Source organism: Lagopus leucura, unplaced genomic scaffold (assembly GCF_019238085.1).
Source record: "Lagopus leucura isolate 7727_CA_CO unplaced genomic scaffold, USGS_WTPT01 Super-Scaffold_100004, whole genome shotgun sequence".
Classification (NCBI taxonomy): domain Eukaryota; kingdom Metazoa; phylum Chordata; class Aves; order Galliformes; family Phasianidae; genus Lagopus; species Lagopus leucura.
In genome coordinates this window covers 23,100,555-23,122,674 of record NW_024962264.1, presented here as the reverse complement: position 1 = coordinate 23,122,674, position 22,120 = coordinate 23,100,555, and the positions used below count along the sequence as shown (strand labels likewise).

At 39.1% G+C, this 22,120-nt stretch overlaps 1 protein-coding gene across 3 annotated transcripts in view; it reads right to left on the bottom strand.

Moving 5' to 3' along the window:
• Window positions 1-22,120, bottom strand: part of GALNT7 (polypeptide N-acetylgalactosaminyltransferase 7) — a 68,210-nt gene that overhangs the window by 30,542 nt on the left and 15,548 nt on the right. For 2 of the 3 annotated variants that reach the window (XM_042871602.1, XM_042871601.1), the window contains exon 2: window positions 9,169-9,626. In XM_042871602.1, coding sequence (XP_042727536.1) covers window positions 9,169-9,626 — 458 coding nt within the window. Of the gene's footprint in view, window positions 1-9,168; window positions 9,627-9,829; window positions 9,887-22,120 lie in introns of those variants that run through there. The other variant, XM_042871603.1, reaches the window with a different exon arrangement.

Below are 22,120 nucleotides of genomic sequence, written 5' to 3'. Positions count from 1 at the left end.
TTAGCTGGAACAAGATAGAGCATAAGAAGTTCAATTATCTTTTAGCTTTGCATTCAGATTACCACTTCTTTGACAGAATGCTTCCTCCATTTGGCTCAACTATTTTTCAGTTGAAACTTAGAATTTGAAATGCTGGTGCTGACATTAAAGAAAGACAGGATCCATTTTCACTCTTGTTTTCACTTTTAGGACCTGAACCGTTTAAATGAAAATAAGGATCTTCTGAAAGTATAGAGCCTGAAATTCAAACCTTTCCTGACCACAAGGAGATGCTGACAGTACATTCCCCATTACCCTATAAATACCTTTTCTTTCAGGAGGCTTGTCAGGAGTGAGGCAGCTGGCGGCCCACCGGGCACAAGCTGGTCCTCTCCACTTTGTTTGACCACTGTGATGCACTTGCCTCAGCCCCAGCACTCAGTAAAGCACACAAAGGTTGTTGGGCATGCTGTTAAAGTGGTCTTCTTGGTTACAAACAAGTACAGTGTACCACCGATTGTTGTGAAGGCACTGTGTGAAATGGAACCAAGTCCCTAATGCTCCATTTCCAATGACGCTGATACCAACAGTAATTACTGAAAGCTTATTTCATATAATAGTATCAAGTATGTAATTTGCACAGTGCTATAATGAAGCTACTAATCAAATTCCTGAAGATAGCAGGCTTCACTGTAGAGCTTTTCTATTCCATCTCCTTAGCTATGAAAAGATTCACTGACAGCTAACCACTGTAAAAGAAAACAGTAAGCTTCCATTTTCACACAGAATAAAAAGACCACCTAATTCTGATGAGCAGAAGGATTCATCTACCTCATCTCATGTCTTCAGTGTTGTTCAAACCGAAGACTTTGATATTTTTTAAACTCAAGTCAGCACTAAGAATTTGCTGTAGCATTTGGTATTTTCAATAGCACTTGGCCCAGCTAAAGCATCCAAGATACCGCCATCAAACTATGATAAGAAAAACACTAAGTTTCACTAAAACATAGCTCAGTATATGCATATATCCTTAAGTAAGCTCAGAAGTCTTTATTTTTGGCAAGAATTTCCTCCTCCACGTGTACTAATAATAAAAATATAGAATGAACATCTTTCAAAACTTCATTTATGATTTTATAAACAAGCCAATCCTTGTTCACCTCTGAACAAAAAACTGTATTACAGAATGTTGGGAGATGCAGAAACAGTTGTTGAAAAATACATTTCTGCACAAAAGAAGCACTGTACTCACACAAGGAAGAGTTACTTTTTCAGGTTTTTCTACAAAAGCTTATCAGCAATTCTGCTTGAAGTAAAATGGCGATCCAAAACAACAGATACAATTATTCAAGTATGAGTTTTAATGGCCCAGGAGGCACGTCCTGTATGTCATTAAAAAGGAAAATTAAAAAAAAAAAAAAACAACCAGATAATGCAGGAAAGGAAAAAACACTTAAAAATATTTATTTTGTCACATTACTCCTGGGTAATGCACTTGAGATTCTGGCTTATGCTGGTGAACAGACAGCAGTTATCTACTGTAATACTGAAATAAAAAATCAGGAAGAGATTAATTTGTCTCATGTCATAAATGTTCACAGAGAGTCATAATACTCATAACTCCTGCATAATACATAACTCCTGCAGTCAAAATACTCAAGGTACAATTCCTACTATGCCTGTTAACAGGGGCTGTCAAAAACAGCCAAGCACAAATGGAGTCCTAAGACTAAAACCCTCTGGGTCAGTAAGAATGATTTGCAAGCAAGTCTTCTATGGGTGGGATAACAACAGCATATCAAACCTGAGCAAAGAATGTTGAGCATTCACCTTTACTTACAGACAACACAGTTAATTACCCAGCAGAAATCTGACCAGCATTGTGAATATCCCTGGCTTTAGGGCTCCATAGTAACCAAAGTCAGTTAACAGGAGAAATAGCGAGTTTCTAACAGCTCCACTTACAGTGGACTTATTGAGTGCTTCTCCACCTAAATTTCAATCCAAAGCACAATGAGTGTGACTTTAGCCTCCCAAAATGCACCAGTATGGATGATGATTTTCCATTATGAAAACAGACTTGATAAAGAAAACCCTGCATTGCTTCTTAGTGCTTTTGAGAGAAAATAAATTGCCAAGAGAGACTACTGCAATTCATGCATTGTCGATATGTATTTTTTGCAGCAGTACGAAATGCAGGTTCTTTGGAACAACTAGCATTGTTTTGGTCTTGTATAACCAGATGCAGCTTGCAGATGCAGATGTGCCATACAGACTCTTCTCAGAGCTCCACATTCATACTCATCAACACTTTTGTCCACAGTATAGATTTCTCAGCTTTTTTGATTCTCTTTCACAAGGAAGTCACTACTGAAATGTTCCCTAACATCTGCCAAGAAAAGCTCATGATTTCAGGTGTTACAATTTGGCCAAATGGCCATTCCCAAATACATGAGGAAGAAAGTGTCTGAGAACGGCTGGGGTGGTTCAACCAATGGCGCATCATTATGCCTGACTGTAAAAAGCTCCCAGCTTCAATTAAATGCTTTCTCCCTCAGCAAACTAGCTACTAAGGACAGCCACTGAGGATTAAAAGCATAAGGTAAAAATTCACTTAATGACAAAAAAGCAAAATGCAGTTTGGCTCTTCCTAGTTTGGGTGGTTGGACTAGACAATCTTGCAGGTCGTTTCCAACCTTGTGATTCTAAGTCAGGAGCTGGCCAATGCATGGTGACAATATAAACACTTTTTTTTTTTTTAAACATACTGGGAATATTATTCTGCTTACATAGCCACAGAACTACTGTTTTCCATAAGAAGTTAAGAAAGAACATTTTCATTGATTTAACAATTAACCACAGAATTCATGTAAGCAAACAGAAATTGGATTTCTAAGAGGGATAATCAACTCACTTAGATCTCTATTTTAAACCTATTGAATTGAAAAACCAATTTTGTGACCAGAGGTCTCTTCAGTTAGGCTTTTGTGCACAGCTCCAAATGTCACAGTCCCTTTGGCCAGCACTGTATCTGCTTTGTCCTTCCTATCTTTAATTATATCAGAGAACAAAATAAAAGAGTTGAAGGAAAATAGGAGAAGCTTGTCCTGAGGACTCATTCAGTATCCCATACTCTGAGACATGAGGCTGAGAAGGCACAGACATTTCATTTATTTACTGCTTCCAGATGGAAAGAGGGAGAGGAGGGCTGGATTTACCAAACTGCTAGGCAGTGGCAAATAAAGAAGCAGAGACTCAGTGCTTGGATGAGAAAATTGAATAGTAGCCTGTTTTAAATAGATTAGTGAGACTTTTGGCACCATTTAATTTTATCCAGGGAGGATTGCCTTCATTAAATAAACCAGGTATAAGAATTACTGGAGTTTAGATTTGACACACATGTAGACAAGGGAAGCCATCAGTACAACTAGAGGGAAGAACTGGCCACCTATGCTGGACTCTGCCATCCACCACAATGCACCAAGAGGAACTGGAGCACATGGAGGCACAGAAGCCACAGGCAGGAGACTTCCACTGCCTCAAGTGAGCTGGTAAATCCAAACTCAAAACCTACACTGAGCACAACACTGAGCTCTGCTAAAGAGCCTGTCTGGGAGCCACACTCTAGTTGTAGCCACAATGACTGAAAGTTCAATGTCAGGATGTGTCACAGCAACACTTTCTCTTAGAAAGGGAACTATAAAGAACTGAGTAGGCTTGTTAAAATGCTTTCAGGTAGCATTTCAGAGTTTTCTTCAAGACAACATATTAGAAGCTGAGAGTGTTGTTTACCACTACTTGTAAATAAATAAATACATAAATAAATAAAAAGCCTAAAAGGAATGAGGAAAGGCAGCATGATTAAAAGTCAGGTGCTGTTAGCAGTGAGGAGATGTTTTTTAAATAAACTGGGTGGTGTCCAAAAAAAGAAAACAGTAATGAATGCTAATTCAGGCAAACTGAACGTAAACAGTAAGATGGGGGGGGGAAGTTTGAGAAAACGATACTAAAGCATGAAAGCCACTATTGAAATATTTTTTTCCAAACAGCACACGTAGGATAGGCTGTCTGCCAGAAAGCCTGCTGGGCTGATAGATGATCAAAATAGAGAGAGATCACTTCAGAAGTGGGAAAGGTAACTTAAGCATTCACACTAAACTCTCAACAGCGATGGACACCAGATAACCAAGGAAAAATACAAAAACAGAGCAAGCACATAGCGATACTTCACAATAGCTTTTAGCTTTTACTTTATTTGTGCTTTATACAGTGTAACTGCTTTTTATTTTTATTTTTTTAATTTTTTTTTTTTTTTTGAGAACCCCATTATTTCCCAAAGAATGCAACACAAATTGACAAAACACTGTGGTGTGTAACTACTGCTGACCAGCCTTGATATCAAACAAACAGATAAAGGAAAGTCTGACACCGATTTTTACAAAAGGGTTCTGGGGTTTCAAAGAACAGCAGACAACTGAGTCCTACTCCAGTGCTGTGAATAGAAGCAAATAATCAAGAACAAAACTAGTAAACTGTAAACACAGCATTTGTTGAAGTATTCATGCTGCAGAAACATATTATTAATCTTTTAAAGGAATCAGAAAGTATGTGGATGTGGGTGAGTCTGTTGGTAGATTAACAGAATTTCCAAAGCCTCTGATAAAGACTCTTCAGTTTCTTCCGAAGCAAAGACCTACAGCAAAGTACAGAAGGATAAGATGGAAGGTTTTGTAGATCAGTAACTGCTTAAGGAACAGGAATGAATGAATATTGCTCATGCTGAAGGGAATTTGTGACTGTAACAGCCTATTAAAATCTAGGCCGTCTCTACTGAAATGTAAGAAGCTGCAGAACAATTCAAGGAACTACTCAGGCAACAAGCCATAAGGAGAGCCCACTGCAAGCACAAGTGAGTGTACATGAAGCATAAGAGCACAGCACTCAAAGACAGCCTCTGAACTTGCCATTCATTGTCACTCAAAAAGTCTTGGAGTTGAACACAAGCAGCTGTGGGAGTATTTTAGCTCGAGAGTGATGAAAGGGCAAACAGTGGTAGGAATAAGGAAGAAATACAGAACAATGATGTAGCAGCTCGATGTTGTTACAGCTGATATTTCTGTATCACAGGGTGGCAGAATAACAGGGGTACATGACAATTTCCAGGAGGAAAGGTTAAGCACACACTGTGGTCTTCAGCCTGGAAAGGGACTTTGACTCACAACGTAATGAATTTCAAGAGTACAAATACTTTTAAAAGACAATTACATGCACAGAAAAGGTCCATGAAGCATGATGGTCCTGTTGCAATTTCTGGTTCACAAAACCCTGACCTGCTGGTTGCCAGGAACTAAAGTTAGACCACTCCTGCATGATTTCTCCCAAGCACAAGTTATTCCACAGAGAAAAAAAATTGAGAAAGCAGATCTCTGGTCAGACCCAGCACATTTATATTTATTTATCTATTTTTTAAATTCTGCACAAGTGCTCTGCATGCTGGAAACAAAAACCCTGCTGTTGCTCTGCCTACCAGTAATTCTCTTCAGGGAAGATTTTTTTTTTCAGAGGATGTACCTCATACCTGACAGCATTCATCTCTTGCCCAGGTCCATTTTCTATTTCCCTAGCAAAGTCTGTTTATCTTTAATCCAAAATCATCCAGATTATTTATTGCTCTGTTTTTATTCAGCTTTATCTCTGTGTAGACTCCCAATCACAAAAATACCCAGGGAACAAATAAATTAATGACCTTATTCCCTAAAGCTAAGGTTTTATCAGAGTTCTGCTTAGATTCAGAGCAACATGTAAAATTGAATACAAATGCTCTTAAAAGGCAGAACTTGTCAGAATTAAAATAAAATAAAATAAAATCCATGGATGGTAAAAATCACCAAGTTTTAAGGAAAGGTTTGGGATGCCATTCAGAGGGACCTCAACAGGCTGGAAAGGTGGGCCCGGGTGAACCTGATGAGGTTCAACATGACAAAGTGCAAAGTTTTGCACTTGGGCCGGAAGAATCCCAAGCATCCATATAGACTGGAAGAAGCAGTCCTTGAGAGCAGCCCTGCAGAGAAGGACCTGGGGGTCTTGATGTATAAAAAACTTAACATGAGCTAGCAGTGTGCCCTTGTGGCTTGTAAGGCAAATGGTATCCTGGGCTCCATCAAAGGAGGGGTGGCCAGCAGGGACAGGGAGGTGATTGTCTCCCTCTACTCCATCTAGAGCACTGTGTCCAGCTCTGGAGCCCCCAGCACAAGAAGGACAGGGAGCTGTTGGAGAGAGCCAGAGGAGGCCCACGAAGATGATCAGGGGACTGGAACACCTCCCCTATGAAGACAGGCTGAGGGAGCTGGGCTTGTTCAGCCTGGAGAAAAGAAGGCTATGGGGTGACCTCATTGCAGCCTTTCAGTATCTAAAGGGAGCCTACAAACAGGAGGAGGATCAACTCTTTGAAAGGGTAGGTAACTGCAGGACAAGGGGAAATGGTTTTGAGCCTAGGAAGGGAAGACTTAGGTTGGATGTCAGGGGGAAGTTCTTTGCAGAGTGGTGAAGTGCTGGAACAAGCTGCTCAGAGAGGTTATGGATGCTCCATCCATGAAGGTGTTCAAGGCCAGATTGGATGGGGCCCTGGGCAGCCTGGTCTGGCATTAAACGGGGAGGTTGGTGGCCCTGCATGTGGCAGGGGGGTTGGAGATCCATGATCCTTGAGGTCCCTTCCAACCACGGCCATTCTGTCATTCTGTTTTCTTCAGCAACCATTCAGAGGTTTTGGACAGGGCCTGCTAAAGCTGTTTCTACCTCTTTGCAACTAGAAGTAAGGGGGAAAACAAGTCCTGCTCCACCTAAACCCATCATAGTTCCTCATGCCAACAGAAGTGATTGGCTTCAACCTCAAAACAGACTGGTTAAGTAACTCAAAGTAGGAGTTCACATTGCTAACCTAAGGAATAGGACAGCATTACTTGACAATCTGCTTCAGTGCACCAGCCAACATTATCCCTCCCTACAGGAGGCAGCAAAACTTAAGCTTTTTTTATGGAACTGAGACTGTCTACAATCAGCAGCAAAGTTCCTGCTGATTCAGTAATGGCAGTTGGCAAATCACCTTGACCATGGGTCTGATGGAAAAGACAAATCTAACCGCAGCAGGATGAACACCCCTTCATGGGGCTCTGTGTCTTTTAAGCTGAGAGAAACAGTTCTTACAGTGCTGTTTCACTCCTGCCAATGCAGTGTGGGGAAGCACTTAACACCTTTCCCTGAACAAAACTCATTGCTTAGGGTGATGCTGAAGAACTTCTATGCCCCAAGGAGAAGGCTGACAAGAGGCGTACCTGGATTTGAGTGTCTCTGAGTGAAAAACCCAGCCTTTGACTAAAATATCTTACTGACTTAACAATGCTAAGATACTCATAGTCAAAAAAGGATGACTATATTGTTCTTTGGTAGAATTGAACTGAATGCTGCCCAGTCTTACCAACCAAAATGGCTTCAGGACTTACTGAATGGATCAGTAGGGTGAAAAGGGGGAGAAAAATAAATGGTGCATCCATGAGGAAACCTGCTGTTTTGCAGGGGGAAAAGCAGGAAAGTGAATACACTGATATGCGAAAGCATATAGCAATACCAACCAATCCTGCATTGCTTTCCTTCTCTTCTGCCTTTCCTGTGGGACGCATGGGGATTGCAATAAACCTTTAACAGATTTAAGATAACTGCAAGCTTCTCAAGTATTCAGTATATGAAATATTCAACATAAATTTGCCTGAAAGATGTATTTTGCTCATTTTTTTCACACTGTTTTGTTTGCTTTCTTAGGATATTAAACAATAAAGCCTGACTTTGATTTGAGCTGCTGGCTCTGACCACCATGGAAGACTTATCTGTAAATGTGCTTGGAGGAAACTGTAAAATTCAACATTCCTGTTCTGCTATCAGTTGACAAACTTGTTTCTCTTCTTTGACTTCAAGCAGGTAGAAACCTTCAGTAAGTCACCCCAGGAATGTGGCATGAAAGAAGTCCCGCACTCTGTGTACTTCATTCATTTTAGCAAGCACACAATGAGTAGTAAATCCAAGCAGTAGAGCATGCAGAAGCATGAGTAAGACTAACGGCTCACCAGGTTTCTCCCACCTCTTGACATGGAAAAACACCCTTTATGAAGGGCCACAGCAAAGTCTTGGTAAGCAATCAACAGCCAGCCAAATAGATAGCTGCGTCAGTTGGAAGCATCCAGATGTTGGCACCAAACCCTGGTATTGAAATAACTCCACTGCTGGGGAGAACAGGAACCTATTTTATATTTAAATTCATATAATTTCCTATCCAACGCAAAAAAAAAAAAAAAAAAAAGGCTTAAAAAACCACTAATCAATCAGATTGCTCAGGGACCTTTCCTTGATATTCAACAGGGAAAATAATATCAAACGCAGATTAGCCTGAAAGCAAATTTGGCTTCAGCATTTAACAAAGAACAGAAGAGACTGCAGAAACCTACTGGTAATTATACACAGAGTAAATAATAATATCTTCCCAGAATTCCCCTCACAGTGAAGTAGACACACCCCAAGGCAAGTAAAAACTTTCTTCTTTCCCCCTTTACTTCTTTGTGATAAATGCAGTGAGAGGTGCAAGTAGAAGACTACTCTGGTGTTAGCTCCAAAACCCAAACTCCATCTATAGCAGATCTATATACTCCTGTTAATGCAAGTAACTATGTAAAAATGTTTACAGTAAACAATATTTTCTGTCTTTTTTTTAAAGCACTGTAGTGAAACTATAACTGAATAAACAATACCATAGGAACTTCTGCATGAAATAATAATAATAATAAAAAAGCATTCTTACTTAAAAACAAATCTTAAGAATTTCTGGATTAAAAAGAGATGATACAACAAGGAAGATTGCTGGGAACTGAACATCCAAAATAATGCGATTAAACAGTAAAATGGATGATTTTAGAGACAAGTCAATATAGATTAAGCAGTTATAAAAGGAATAATTGGAACAGCATTAGCATAATATATGCAGAAATATTTGGTATAGTACAGCACTCTTGCCTGTCAGAACAAGAAGTCTTAAGTATTTGGCCTAATTAATAATATCACTTTAAGCATCGGTTATGATCTATGGAAAGAAAATAATTAAGCCTTATAAAAACAGAACTAAAAGAAAACAAAAAGTTTGCTTACTCTTCTTGACGCAAGTCATTAACACTCCGATCTAGTGAGATCATATCACTTGCCACCATATTAAACCCAAACTCTTTTATGCTGGCTTGAACGGATTCTTTGTAATCTGGTCCTAAAACATATGGCTTCGCTTCCTCTCCAGGGCCACCAACAACTCCATGAGGCTCAGGCTCTTTGGGTTCAAAATTACCGAGGACTCCAGGTCGTAAAACAGGATCTCGATATACAAATGTCTGAGGTTTAAATGTGAGATACTGCCTCTGGATGACGTTTTGCTGATTGTTATCACCACCACCATGCTGATTTAATTCATTTTTGGCCTTATTTTTCCTTCGAATGGATTCCAAGTCCACTTCCACACCTTCAACATGAGGCCAAGGTACCACAGGTTTGAACTTCTCATTTCCTAGTCCATGCTCTCCTTTGTTTGGTAAGGGTCTGTTGGCTTCTTTGTCATCCTATATATACACACAGAGAAACAGCAGGAGATCATATAAATGTATTACTTACTCTTTTTTCCCCCAAATCTTGTACCTTGGACACTGAAAGTTGACACTAAACATATATTAAGCAAGAATAAAGAAATGCCTGTTAAGGGGCTGAATGAACACTTAAAGTTAGCAGTTGCTGGAGAGCTTCACTTGACCATGCCCACACTTACCTGAGCGAGTGGGTCCTGGCAAAGGCTTAATGTCCTGCTCATCCCAAAAATTGTTCCCACAAGCATTATTCTCTCTGCTGAAACAGCAGTGCTGTTTTAGAGCTGTGAGGTAAGTTGAAGGCAGAAATAAGCCATAGTCCTGCTCTGACCTGCTGTGCAGCCATGGAAGCCATGCTTGGGGCTGAAGTCAGCAGCCATAAGCACTGATGCTGAGTGCACTCATGTTTAAGTGACTTTACAACTTTACGGTACCCTCCCAAAGAAATATCAAATTTGCACTGCCAAGAAAGGCTGGGATTTTGGAAACTCCTTGGCAGTGTCAGTGATCAACAAGATCCATGGGGCTAGAACAAGGGAGATATTGAAAGAAATGTGGCAGAAAGGCTCTGACTAGCTAAGCGTGAAGTAGCTGCATTACAACAGCCCCACCCATGAACATGCACCAAAAAAAATACAGTCACTGCTTCTCCCAGTACTTCTGACTAAAAGAATAATGGAAATTCATTGCAGAAAATTCACATTTTCTGGGAAAATTATCTACTTGTAAGTAAGATGGATGTTCCCTATGGATTTTTAGCGTATGGATTTCAATAACATCTCACTGCCTAGTAGCAAATACTGGATAAAAAAAAAATGAGATCAGAAGGATGTCCTCTACTGACAGAATCACACAGAATCAGTATGGTACGTTATCAGGAAAGAATTCTTGCTTGATGGCTAAGATAATACTAGTCTGCCATTACTGCAGCAACGGTACATTGTTACTACATCACACTATTTACCTCATACACCATTCTTCACCACCTTCAGAAAATAACAAAAATCTACAATAAAATATGCCTAGACTAACACAATAACAATGGGAGTCGGAGAGGCTCGAATTCAAAATAACATCCTTTATTCAAGAAGTATTGTACCTCTCTGCTTTCTCTAGATTAAACAGGAAAGATGTACAAAATGCAGAAGGGTTACATTATTCTGCTCTTCCACCATTTTCAAAGAACTCTCAAAAGGCAACAAGAGAAAGAGAAGGATAAGAGAGCACATGAAAAAGCATGTTTTGCAAGGAAGCAAAATGTCTCAAGAGGACTCTTCAAAACACATCATCTCACACTTGCCTTACAAATCAGCATGAAAACTCCACCACTTAACTGTCAGAACACTGTTGAACACTCAGCCCTTACAAACTTGTACCTAATTTCTGCTCCAAGCGCAGAGGCAGCTAAAAAGCCAACAAAATAACGAGTATAATCAGAAAGGATGCTTAAAGAAGAGTGCTTTTGACAGCATATAATTTTCATGAGTTCACATCTTTGGTAGTATTTAGTCTTCCACATCTCAAAACGACATGCTGCAGTTAGGGATGGAAGAGAACAGAGAAATCAGAAAGAAGCGGAAGGCTTGTGGGGCTCCGTGGCACGTGGCCAGAAAGGCTGAGACTCTGCAGTTTTTGGAGATGTGAAGGCTGAGGAGCATAGCTCTGGAGCTTAGAAAATCATGAGGGTGATGGATAAACTGAACACAAAAGCACCACTGACCCTAAATACACAAACTAGAGGCACTAGGCAAAATTCATAGGTTTTTTGTAAAACAATAACAACAACAAACGATCAAAAAAGTTCTCTGCACAGGCAGTGATCTCCTGGAATATGCCATGTGCTGTGGACACAGATGGTACAGCAGTTCTATGGGGGACAAGGCCAAGTAATGGGTGACTCATCCATAAATGGACAGCAAAAGGATTAGGCAGGGAGGTATCTCTTAAAAACTCTAATTCAGCCCTTATGGATGATGGAAGAGTCCAAAAGGAAGGGAGCACAGAGAGCAGCCAGACCTACTCGCTTGTCCTTCCAGGCAGGATGGATCACTAGTCTCAGTAAGACAGGGATTTCTTATGCCCTTGGTCTGCACAATATTAAATACCCTTTCACTCCACTTCCATTACCTATAAAACAGCTACAAGCTCCCACTTTGTTTGCTCTCTGACTGATGCATAACACTTCTCAAAGTCATTTGTTTACTTTGCTGTAATCAGAACCACAACTTTCTCAATATTACATTATAAACCATTACACACAATTTGCATTATAGTGCTTTTATCTACTGTTCCCTAAACCTATTTCTTTTTTCTAGGGATGAAAAATATTGCAGAAAGTTACACATGCAGACACTCACTCACCTCTTCTTTCGATTTCTAGGCACCTGTGACAAACCTGAGGGAAGCACTGGCTGTGGGCCTAAGCAGTGTCACCTGCCCACACCTAGGTCATGGATGGGAGGAGAAAAGAATAGAAGGGAGAAATCTCACATGTGAGATAAAACACTTTAAAACAGAAGGAGAAGTGAAAGAAAAAATCAAAACAAGTAATGCAAAGGCAAACACTCACAACCTCCCATGAGTAGACTGATGCCCAGCCAGTTCCCAAGCAAAAGATGGCTAATCTCTCTAACCCCTCCTTCTGTTCTGTTGTTAAGCACATTACATGGTATAGAATATCTCCTCCATCAATTTGGGTCACCTAGTTGGCAGCATCTCTTCCCACCCTCTAGCTTACACCCAGCCAGATCTCTGGTGGGCAGAGAGAGAGAAGTAGAGAAGGCCTTTAGGCTCTGCAAGCACTGCTCAGCTGCTGCTAAAATACCAGCTGTGCTGATAACAAACCCAAAACATACCACAATTTGGGCTGCTGTGAAGAAAATTAACGCTGCCCCAGCCAGACCCAACACAGCATTTTAGGAGCATTTTTCAAAGAAAGGAACTAATAGCATTTAGTGTGGTGCAGCCTAAGGTTCTGGAGGTTACTCATCTGTCCATAGATAACTGAGACAAAAAATTTCTAAATACAGTCTGGAAGAAATTACAAAGTCAATCTACAATCAAAGAATGACTCTGGCTGTTATATACACTACAGTGCCTTAGGTGGGAACTTCCAGAACTTCTCTTTTATGAACGATGATTTCCTCTCTAATTTTTTAACGATTTAATAATATATATATTAAAAAAAATTGCAATTGTTTTTAAAACAGTGTGCCTGGCTGATTAAAAGTTCAGCTTTAAAAAGACTCATACCACAGTGACAGCCAGATCAGAAGGCACAGTTAGGAAAAAAAAAAAGTCATAACCTTTCAAAAAGCAGAAAAACAAGAGAATCTTAACATTGTTTGAAAAAAACTTTGGAAACGACCAGACAATGACAGTGAGGTACAGGGAGGTCTCAGAACTGAGCACAGTACACACCTGCGTTCCTGGCTTTTCTCAAACTAAGGGAAGAGAAGCAAAAACCTGAGAATACTCTCACATCTGAAGACCACCAAAGAACAACAACAGAAGTCTCATTACATCTTTACCAAGGACGTGCAGTTAGCTGCTTATAAGCAGTAATGTAGAAATGGTTGGCTTTTGTTTGTTTGCTTTTTGCCCCACAGAAGAGTTTTCTTCCAAGTGCCAAATTTCAGATTTTCTGCAAGTTTTTCGAGAACCAGCTGGGTTCAACCTCCTTTGTATTTTAGATGTTGTTTTCACCCCTTAAAAGGATTATGTATGAGTCACTGCAATGGGTGTTTTGGAAATACTGAGATGGTATAAACACAGTCAGTCCCTGACTTGGGTAAAAAGGAAATATCTGGTGTGATTTTTTGCAAATGAGGTTCCTCCTTTTTGCAAAAGAGAGGGATGAAATTGAAGTTATGAGAAAAGTAACAGCATTCTCTCAGAGACATATTTCTAAACTACACAAAATAAAAGAAAAAAATGGGAGAGGCCTCCACGAGGCTGTAGGATTGGTCAGCTGACAAGAGGGCTGGGATGCTGGCTGGCAATAAAATGGAAAATGTCGAAGTTGCATAATCTGCTTTTCTTCAGTAAATCAGTTCGAGACTGGCAACTCCCTAATGTCCTATGAACTAATGTCTGAACTACAAATTGATGGCTAAAAAAAATGAAGTGGATTTTTTAATTTATAGAATGGAAGATTATCATGCTGAGAAAAGGTTCGCTAATTCAAAAGCATGTCTTTAAAAGCAGCTTGTTCATCTACACAAAAATCAGCAATGTCTGAAAAATGAAGAGAGGTATAATGAAGTAGAATTCTGTAGTATACTCATTACCTAAGGATAAAGAAGGAAATTAAAAACTTTTGTCTGTGGCTGCATTTACACCACTGGCACTTACCATGAAAGGCAAGTAACATGTTTTCCTACCATAACGAAGAGTTCAAAGTCTTAACTGAGGATAAATCAAGAGCTCTCAGAAGTGCCCTGATGCAGGTTCTTACTCTATGCAAGTGACAAGATTTTAAAGAAAACAAAGGAGAAAAAATGAAGTATTTTGAAAAGAAGCTGTGACAGGACCTAAGAGAGAGACCACACAGATCTCAGCTTAAGTTTGGTACTTCAGCAAAGATTTCAACATATTTAAAATATTTTTCTTTGTTTGCTTCATCTTAATGCAGCCATATTTCTAGTTTACTGGGGAAATAAGACCACTAGAGAAAAGTTGTGACACAACATATTAGAGCTATGCGTTTCCAATTATTTGAGTAAGCGAGAGGGAGTTGTTTTGATTTGTTCAATTACGAAAAGAAAAGAAGATGAAAGGAGAGAAAACAACCACAGGCTGGATCCACAAAGATTTCCTTATTGATTAGGCTCATGCTGAGAAGATACAAAAATAACGTTCTCAGGCATGTTTCTAGCATGACTCTGCTCTACCTGCTGCTAACGAGGAGGAAAAATCCACACATCTCAGTAGCTCCTACACTACCTCTTAAAACTCGTGTAACCTTAGAACAGAATGCTTATGGGAATGGAAGAAACAGAAAAAAATATAATTTCATACAGAATTATAGAAAAATTCTTATGCTTAAAAACACACGCCTGTAAAAATAGCAGATACAATTACAGTGGATACACTGTAATTGGGTACGTGGTGCAACTCAAATGAAAAAGCACACTGTTAAAAGTATTCATCACCAACATGTCCAGGAAAACATGAAGTCTGTAATTATGCTCTTATGTCAGTTTTGACAGATACACTGACAAGACCAAAGTCCATTAAACAACCAATGCCACTTATCCAGAGTAGATTTTTGCTCTGTTAAAAATTCTAAATGGAAAAAAAAAAAAAAGCACTTAATAAGACCTAAATCAAACCTATTAGTTTGATTAGCTGCATTATACCAACCTGCAGTAAGCTTTGGCAGGCAGGACAAACTTATCACAACACCACTAACATGTTACCATGATGGCATCTCCAAGGAGCAAGTAAATCTATCAGAATGTGACCACATCAGTCTACTATTTGGAGCATTTCACATAAGACCTGGAAGCCACAAAAAAAACCTCCAAAAATATTAACAAGAACTTTAAAGAAAGCATTAAATTACGTACATTTCATAGATCTACACTCACATACATTTATTCTATTCATTCAAAACATTATACAACTTGAAAGTGTAACTGAGATGCAAGGGCCAGAAGCAGCTTTGGAGAAATGTGTGCTCAGCAAGTCTTATACTGCTCTGTACTACACTTCACCTGAAGGATGTAATGTAAATTATTATTATTATTTTATAAGGAGGACAACTGCCCTCTTCACATGCTTAAATTTTACAGCAACTGCCAAGCTGATTGCTGCCTGGTGCATTACTCACTACCCAGCAGCGTCTTAGGTTTAGCTTGCCTTTCCATGCTCCATTTCTCTGTTCCTAAGGATTTCTTCAGAAGGGAACTGTTTTGCCAGATCCAGATACCTGTAACAACACTGCTAGTTAGCAACACTGAGGAAAAATTTTCCCACTCTCTTCTTATGTTCTATTCTGATTACGTAATACAGGAGAATCACATTTCTACTTGGTATTCAGACAAAAGTAACTAATAGCTTTCACTAAATACTAGTGGATCAAGGTCCACTGGGGAAAATAATAGTAATAATAATAAAAATCAGCACTATCTTCATGTCCCAAAATTACCAGAATTAGTTGAGGCAGAACAACTTAGGGGAGTAAGATGGATGATTTTCTTCTATACTAATGTGACATTCCTGATTTGGAGAGCATTGCTTGTAAAAAGGCAAGAGACTTCCCAGCCTCCCTCCAAATAAATAAGTAAATACATACATAATAAAGGACAGGAACTGTTTGTCAGAATGTGAATTTGGCAAAAGTTTGATGCTGTACTACTACAAATTAGTTTGAATGAATTTCCTGTTCAAGTTTTGAGTGAGCCACGTTAATTTACATGAGCCTCCATCATCGATCCTAAGGAAATTGCAAGAACAATTTAATGTTGCATAGTAACAAGTCTAAAATCTAACAACATTCACTAATGTCCAAGGTTGTCCCTGCTGTTGTTTGAACCTGTGAGTGGTAGAAGGCCACTAAGGAAGACAAGGCTCAGTTTCTCAATAATTAATTTTTTTAAAAATGGTTACACAGTTACTCTAATTACTCCCAGAGCAAAAATATTATCTAACTTTTCCTGTCTTCCTGGATTTTTGTAAAGATATCATCTACTTTGTCACAGCAGAAGCACTCCTCTAGGACAGTGACTACAGGCTGCTGCCTGCATACCGCCTTGGTTTGTGGCCAACGTTTCAAGAGGTCATTGCATTCAAAATTTTAATAAGCTACATAAGCCCTCGGATATCAAATAAAATGGAGATTGCCTCTTGCCCTTCCGGTTTTTTTGTGTGGCATATCGGCAAATACAGTCGCTGATATTAACTTCTAACAATGTATTAACATTTATTTTCAGTTGATATAACTTCATTGCTCAAGTATTACTGAAGGTAACAGCCTAAATCCCAAGTTTTGCCCATTTATCTGTGGAGTACTTTGTTTAGGGATACACATCTACATTAAGATGAATCTGTAAGATAGCCATGTAAGCATCCCATTTAAAGTAAATGGTTGTCCAGCAATATTATCCCTCACTTGTAAGGAGAACTCCTCTGAGATAACAACGTTGCTGTCATCCTCTTCGGCAGTGCTATGCACTTGTCACTTCAGCTCCAGAAGAACAGCAGCATCCTGACACAAGTGCTGAGCCCTGTTTGGACACCCACGGCTCTTCCCATGCCCTTGCTCCTGTGCTCTCGCTTCCAATTACCTCCTTCCCTCTCATCTTTGGTGGGTTTTAAGAGCAGAAAGGATAGTGAATAAAACCACAGCCCTTGCCTATCTCACGTGGTCAATTTGGGAGCATTTCAATATTTCTTGAACTCCTGTGTTACAGGTAGTTTCACAATTAGCCTCTTCTGCCTGAACAAAGGTCACTGAGTGTTTCAGAACAAATAACAATCATTGTATTCAGAAAAATAACATTTACTGTCTTCATTTTTACTGCTGCCTACTGTCTGGAGGTACTGAGCCAGTTTCCCCAACCTGCCTTCCTTTTTAGCTTAAGGTTCACCTCTTACTGGGCTTTTACAAGTCTCATCTTTCTGTTTCTTGTGATGTCACAGTTTATAAATAAATAATCACACTGCATAAAAGAAGCCTTGTCAAGAATTCACATCACCCAATGCTTAAGAGATCTTGGAGATCAGTACACACAATGTCTCCAAAAAGCAACACAATCTTAAATACTGATTAAAAGGAAAATAGAAAATAAATAGAAAAATACAAAAACGCAAATAAATGTATGAATAAGCAGATTGTGGCAGTCTTTGCATAAGTTCACTGTCTCTCATCATTAAGAATACAATCATTCAAGTAGCACAGATATTCTTAAACTGACCTATTAACGAGACTGCTTTATTACCTAAGGTCACGTTATATTTTAGTCCCTCCTGCATTCTAGAAATAGAAAGGTATTGGCACTAGCAGCTTGTGCAGTAAAAACAAAAATACCAACCAAACCATTTGTAGCTGCTTGCTATAGAATAAAAGTTATCAGAGGACACTGGGTAAGGCAGAAGTATGAGCTAAATATTCTCCTTACAGAGCAAAGATGTCACCAAAGATGACAAAAAGGCTTTTAAACTTAGAAAAAAATGAGAATTTATTAGAAGTTTATTGCAACTAGAATAATTAAATTTTTCAGTAAAGGAAAGGCAAAGTGATCAACAAAGTGGTACAGAAAATAGCATAAAAGCAAGCATATCCCAATCCATTGCATCTCTTCATGCGTGTTTCGCTTCCAGACTATTTTAACTGTCTTTTCTCTGTTGCAGTACAGCGTGTTCTCTTTGGTTCCTGGGTCGTCTGTTCCCATCAGCCATAAAACTGCTTCTTGCTCTTTTCAGCTCTCCTCTCTGTGCTGTGAGGCTAACTGCACTCTTTCCTTGCCTGCCCTACCCTGCAGCCTAAAACCATCTCCTCTCCAAGAAGGCTCAACACGGCGAATGCCTCATTCTTCTTAATGGAGCATGACACAAATCATGAAGAGCAAGTACTGGACATCACACAAAGTAGGTTATTCTAGGTTAAGCACTTAATGAGAGTCTAATGAAGAAAGAGCTGAACCAGAGACTGTGCTCCACCTCTGCATCTGCCATCAACTGTTTTTTGTAAATGCCTACAACCTTTTTTCCTTCCTCTGCAAAGAGACATTGCTACATACTGCTTATTATCAGGATGGTATTTCAACTGCAAACTTTTGCAGAGCATCACCCTCAGTCCTCAATCCATTTTCAAGCAGAGATGGCAATGACTCAGTACTGTATGTTTATCCTTGGAAGTACCATACAGACTGCTATACCAAAGACTACATACAGATGAAAACTGAAATTTGTATACAAGTTGACTCATTTGCTAAATTCAGCTATTTTAAATACTTCATTGTGATTTAGTTGTTCAGAAACCCAAATCACACGAAGAAGCCAAAAAAGCAAAGAGAGCACCAAGCCCTGTGGCACAGGGAGAAAAACCGTCCAAGGTAAGCACAGCCCATCAGATACTGAGCCCTATCTTTGGAAGGCAAAGTCTAGTTTCTTGTCTTAACTTTGTGAGTGGCTCTGCTGAGCACCCAATCGCTCTCAATTTTCCTTCTTTGCCTATAATAGCTCGCTACTTGAGAGACGACAAGCTACATCTATTCACAGGAAGGACATCACACGCTTATTAAAACTAAACCTTGTTTTCTTTGAAGAAGCTTCATGAAAATATTTTTTCTTTAACTTCCCAACTCGGAGGCAGCACACTGGGCACCTTGCTGTGTGGGATGTTCAGCAAGGTGACTTTCTTCTTAAACAAATGCTTCAGAAAACACTGGAAAATAAGTGCAGCAGGTATTGGAGAAAGAACAAAGCAGTGGATAAGAGGATGCATTTTTAAACAACAAAAAAATGCAACAAGTAACTTCTAAGGCCACAGCCAACTCCAAAAAATTGTTTAAGCAGATGAAAACTGTGGAAAATCTCCAAATGCTCACCATTCTGTCTGATTCTAATCAATAGTATCATCACTCATCTATGTAAACATTTGTTTTATGTATTTTGTTCCAATGCAGCCTTCTGTTCTCCTTTTAATCCCTCTCGAAGCATAGGTAGCATTCCAGTTCTGTTTACAGTTTTTTTGATTAAGGTGGTGCCACTGATTACTCTATCTTAGAGGGGCAAAAAGCTGGAGGTAAAAGCTTTTTCCACCTCTTTCATCTAGAAAAGCTGGGTACCCTATTGAAAAATCAGAAATTCCCTTTGGAAGAACGTACTGTAGTTATTGCAGAAGGTGCAAAACTGCCTCTCCATTTCCCTGCTCCAAGAGATTAGGAGTATTGCCATCTGCACATCACTATGTGGTTTGGAGCAAACCTACATATTTGACCAGGCTTTGAAAACAGTGCTGAATGATTCACATAACATCTGGAAACAGTGAAGTCTTCCAAAAAAAAAACAAAAAAAAAAAAAAAAGAAAAACATCAACTCAGACCTTCAACTTGCATACAAGATCTTCAGATTCATGTACTGCTTTTTCATCTTTCAGTAGCCTTTTTCTAGGAGACATGGCATTGGACCATATAATACAGAAAATCTCACAAGCAAAATGTTTTACAATGCAGCCTGATAAACTAAAATCCTTTTTTTTTTTTCCTTTTTTTTTTTTTTTTTTTTTTAAAACAGGAAACTAGATATTCGAGACCAGTAAAATAGAGCAAAGCTAAAGGCATTTATTCGTTTTATTCTAAGTGTAGAATAATCAGAAATATTCTTGGGACACAATAAATTCCTTCATAATAATTCAAATAACCAACGCTTTGCTGGCCTATAAATCATTTTCCCCAGGATCTAAGATAGAAAGGGACATATTTGATAGAGAAGCAAGGGACTCAATCAAGGTGAAACATCAGCACTGTTGCAAGCTAGCCACTATTCTGAAACAGCCATTATCCTCAAACCACAATTAGACAACTGTCCACAGTCTTCCTCTCTGGAAGGATCAGGTGAATGCTTGACCAGAAAAATTACCAGTATTAAGAACAAAGTGGACAATTGCTTAATAGACCATCTAAATCAGCGTGGATTATAAAACTCAAAAGGGCCTCCAGATACCAGGTCTTCATCTATGACCTTTGGCCCATAGCTCCATAAAACTCCACAAACTCACAAAACAACACTGATCTTCATCTGAGCTTTGCCATCTCTATCCGCACTGCCAGTCAGAGGCTAGTAGAATGCATGTCCCATTTCCTAGCTAAAATGAGCTTCACCTCTTGCAGATCTCTTGGACTATTCACCTTTAACAATTCACAAAAATTAAGAACACAAGATCCTGAATACCTAAAAATAAAAACAATGATATTATATTAATATCTTGTGAATTTATTATAAGCTGATCGAGGTAGTTTTGCTAATTCTATAGCAGTATTCCACTCCAGCCACATATGCACATACTTTAAACTGCACACAAGCAACTTCAGTAGTTTTTGCCATCAAATGGATGACAAATAGAGAAGGCACCCATAAGAATGACTGAGTAAAGAAACATGCTGGCTGTTTCTTCTAGACTTGAACAATTAACATTTAAATTATGAAATTTAAGAGGCCAAGCAGTTAGAATTTATAACCCAAAGCTTTGCTATTAAAAATAACCAACTTTATTATTTCTCAATCCATAGGGAAGAAGTCTGAGAAATAAACAAAAGTTCCCATAAATTCTAATGTTTTAAGTAATGTCATGTTTTCCAGCCCCCCAGGCATCAGCTATGAGCATTGCACTAGTTAAACCCAGTAGAGAAGGATTGCAGGACTTTATCCGTATGCCTCAATCTTTTGAGACAGACAGATATTTAAAAACCATGCATCTGTTTTATATACCTCAGTGAGCAAATTACATTCACAATACAATAAATCCACTGCTGATGGACGTGCTTGACCAAGGGATGCAGGCTTCTGTGCTATATCTTGTATGCCTCAATTTTTCAGTCATCTGTCAATTTCATTTCATATTTCTTACTATTAAGAAACAAACTGCACGATTAGATTTTCATTTATCTTGAAATACCATTACCATTCTCGAGCTTTACAACAGCCTATTTCTGTCTTTTATTTTAAATTGCATTTCACAATTTGATCAACCCTACCATTTTGAAAGCTTTCTCAGAGAAACAGCCAGCCAAAGCCAAAGCTGCACTGCATGAAAATTACGCATAGTCTAAAATGCATTTCTGAAAATTGCATCTGAACTCCCAATAGATTTGGGAGACTCGGTATTTACATGATTACCTTGCGGACTGCTTGACAAGCAAGAGGAAATCACTTTTTATGATCAACTGTGTTTTGTCTCACTTTTCCCTGACTCTTCTTTCCTGCATCTTTTCTGTGCAGGATACTGAAGAGAATCTGTGTGGTACTTGCCAATAAATTACAGTTATATCCTACTGAATTGTTGAGGTAAGGTACACTCTTATCTGTTTTAACTACATTAAAAATATTATCAACATCACACATATCATGGAAGCACAAAGAAAAAAAAAAAAAAAAAAAGAAAGAAAAAGAATACCAAAGTAGCAAGAGCCAATTTACTGAACAGAGAAACCAACCCTCATAAACTGACTTCTCTTTCTGTGACACATACAGTTGATGACATTTCTTGTTTTGCTGTAAAGTGGACACGAGGAAGTGTGGAGTCTTACATCTGGTGAGGAATAACCACATCCGTACAGCTTAGGAGATGACCTGCTGTTGAGGGGCTCTGTGGAAAAGGACCTCGGGGTCCTTGTGGGCAAAAGGTTCACCATCAGCCAGCAGTGTGTCCACGTGGCCACAAAGGTCAATGGTACCCTGGGGTACACTAAAAAGAGCATGGCCAGAAGGTTGAGAGAGGTGATCCTCTTCTCCTGCGCCTGGTGAGG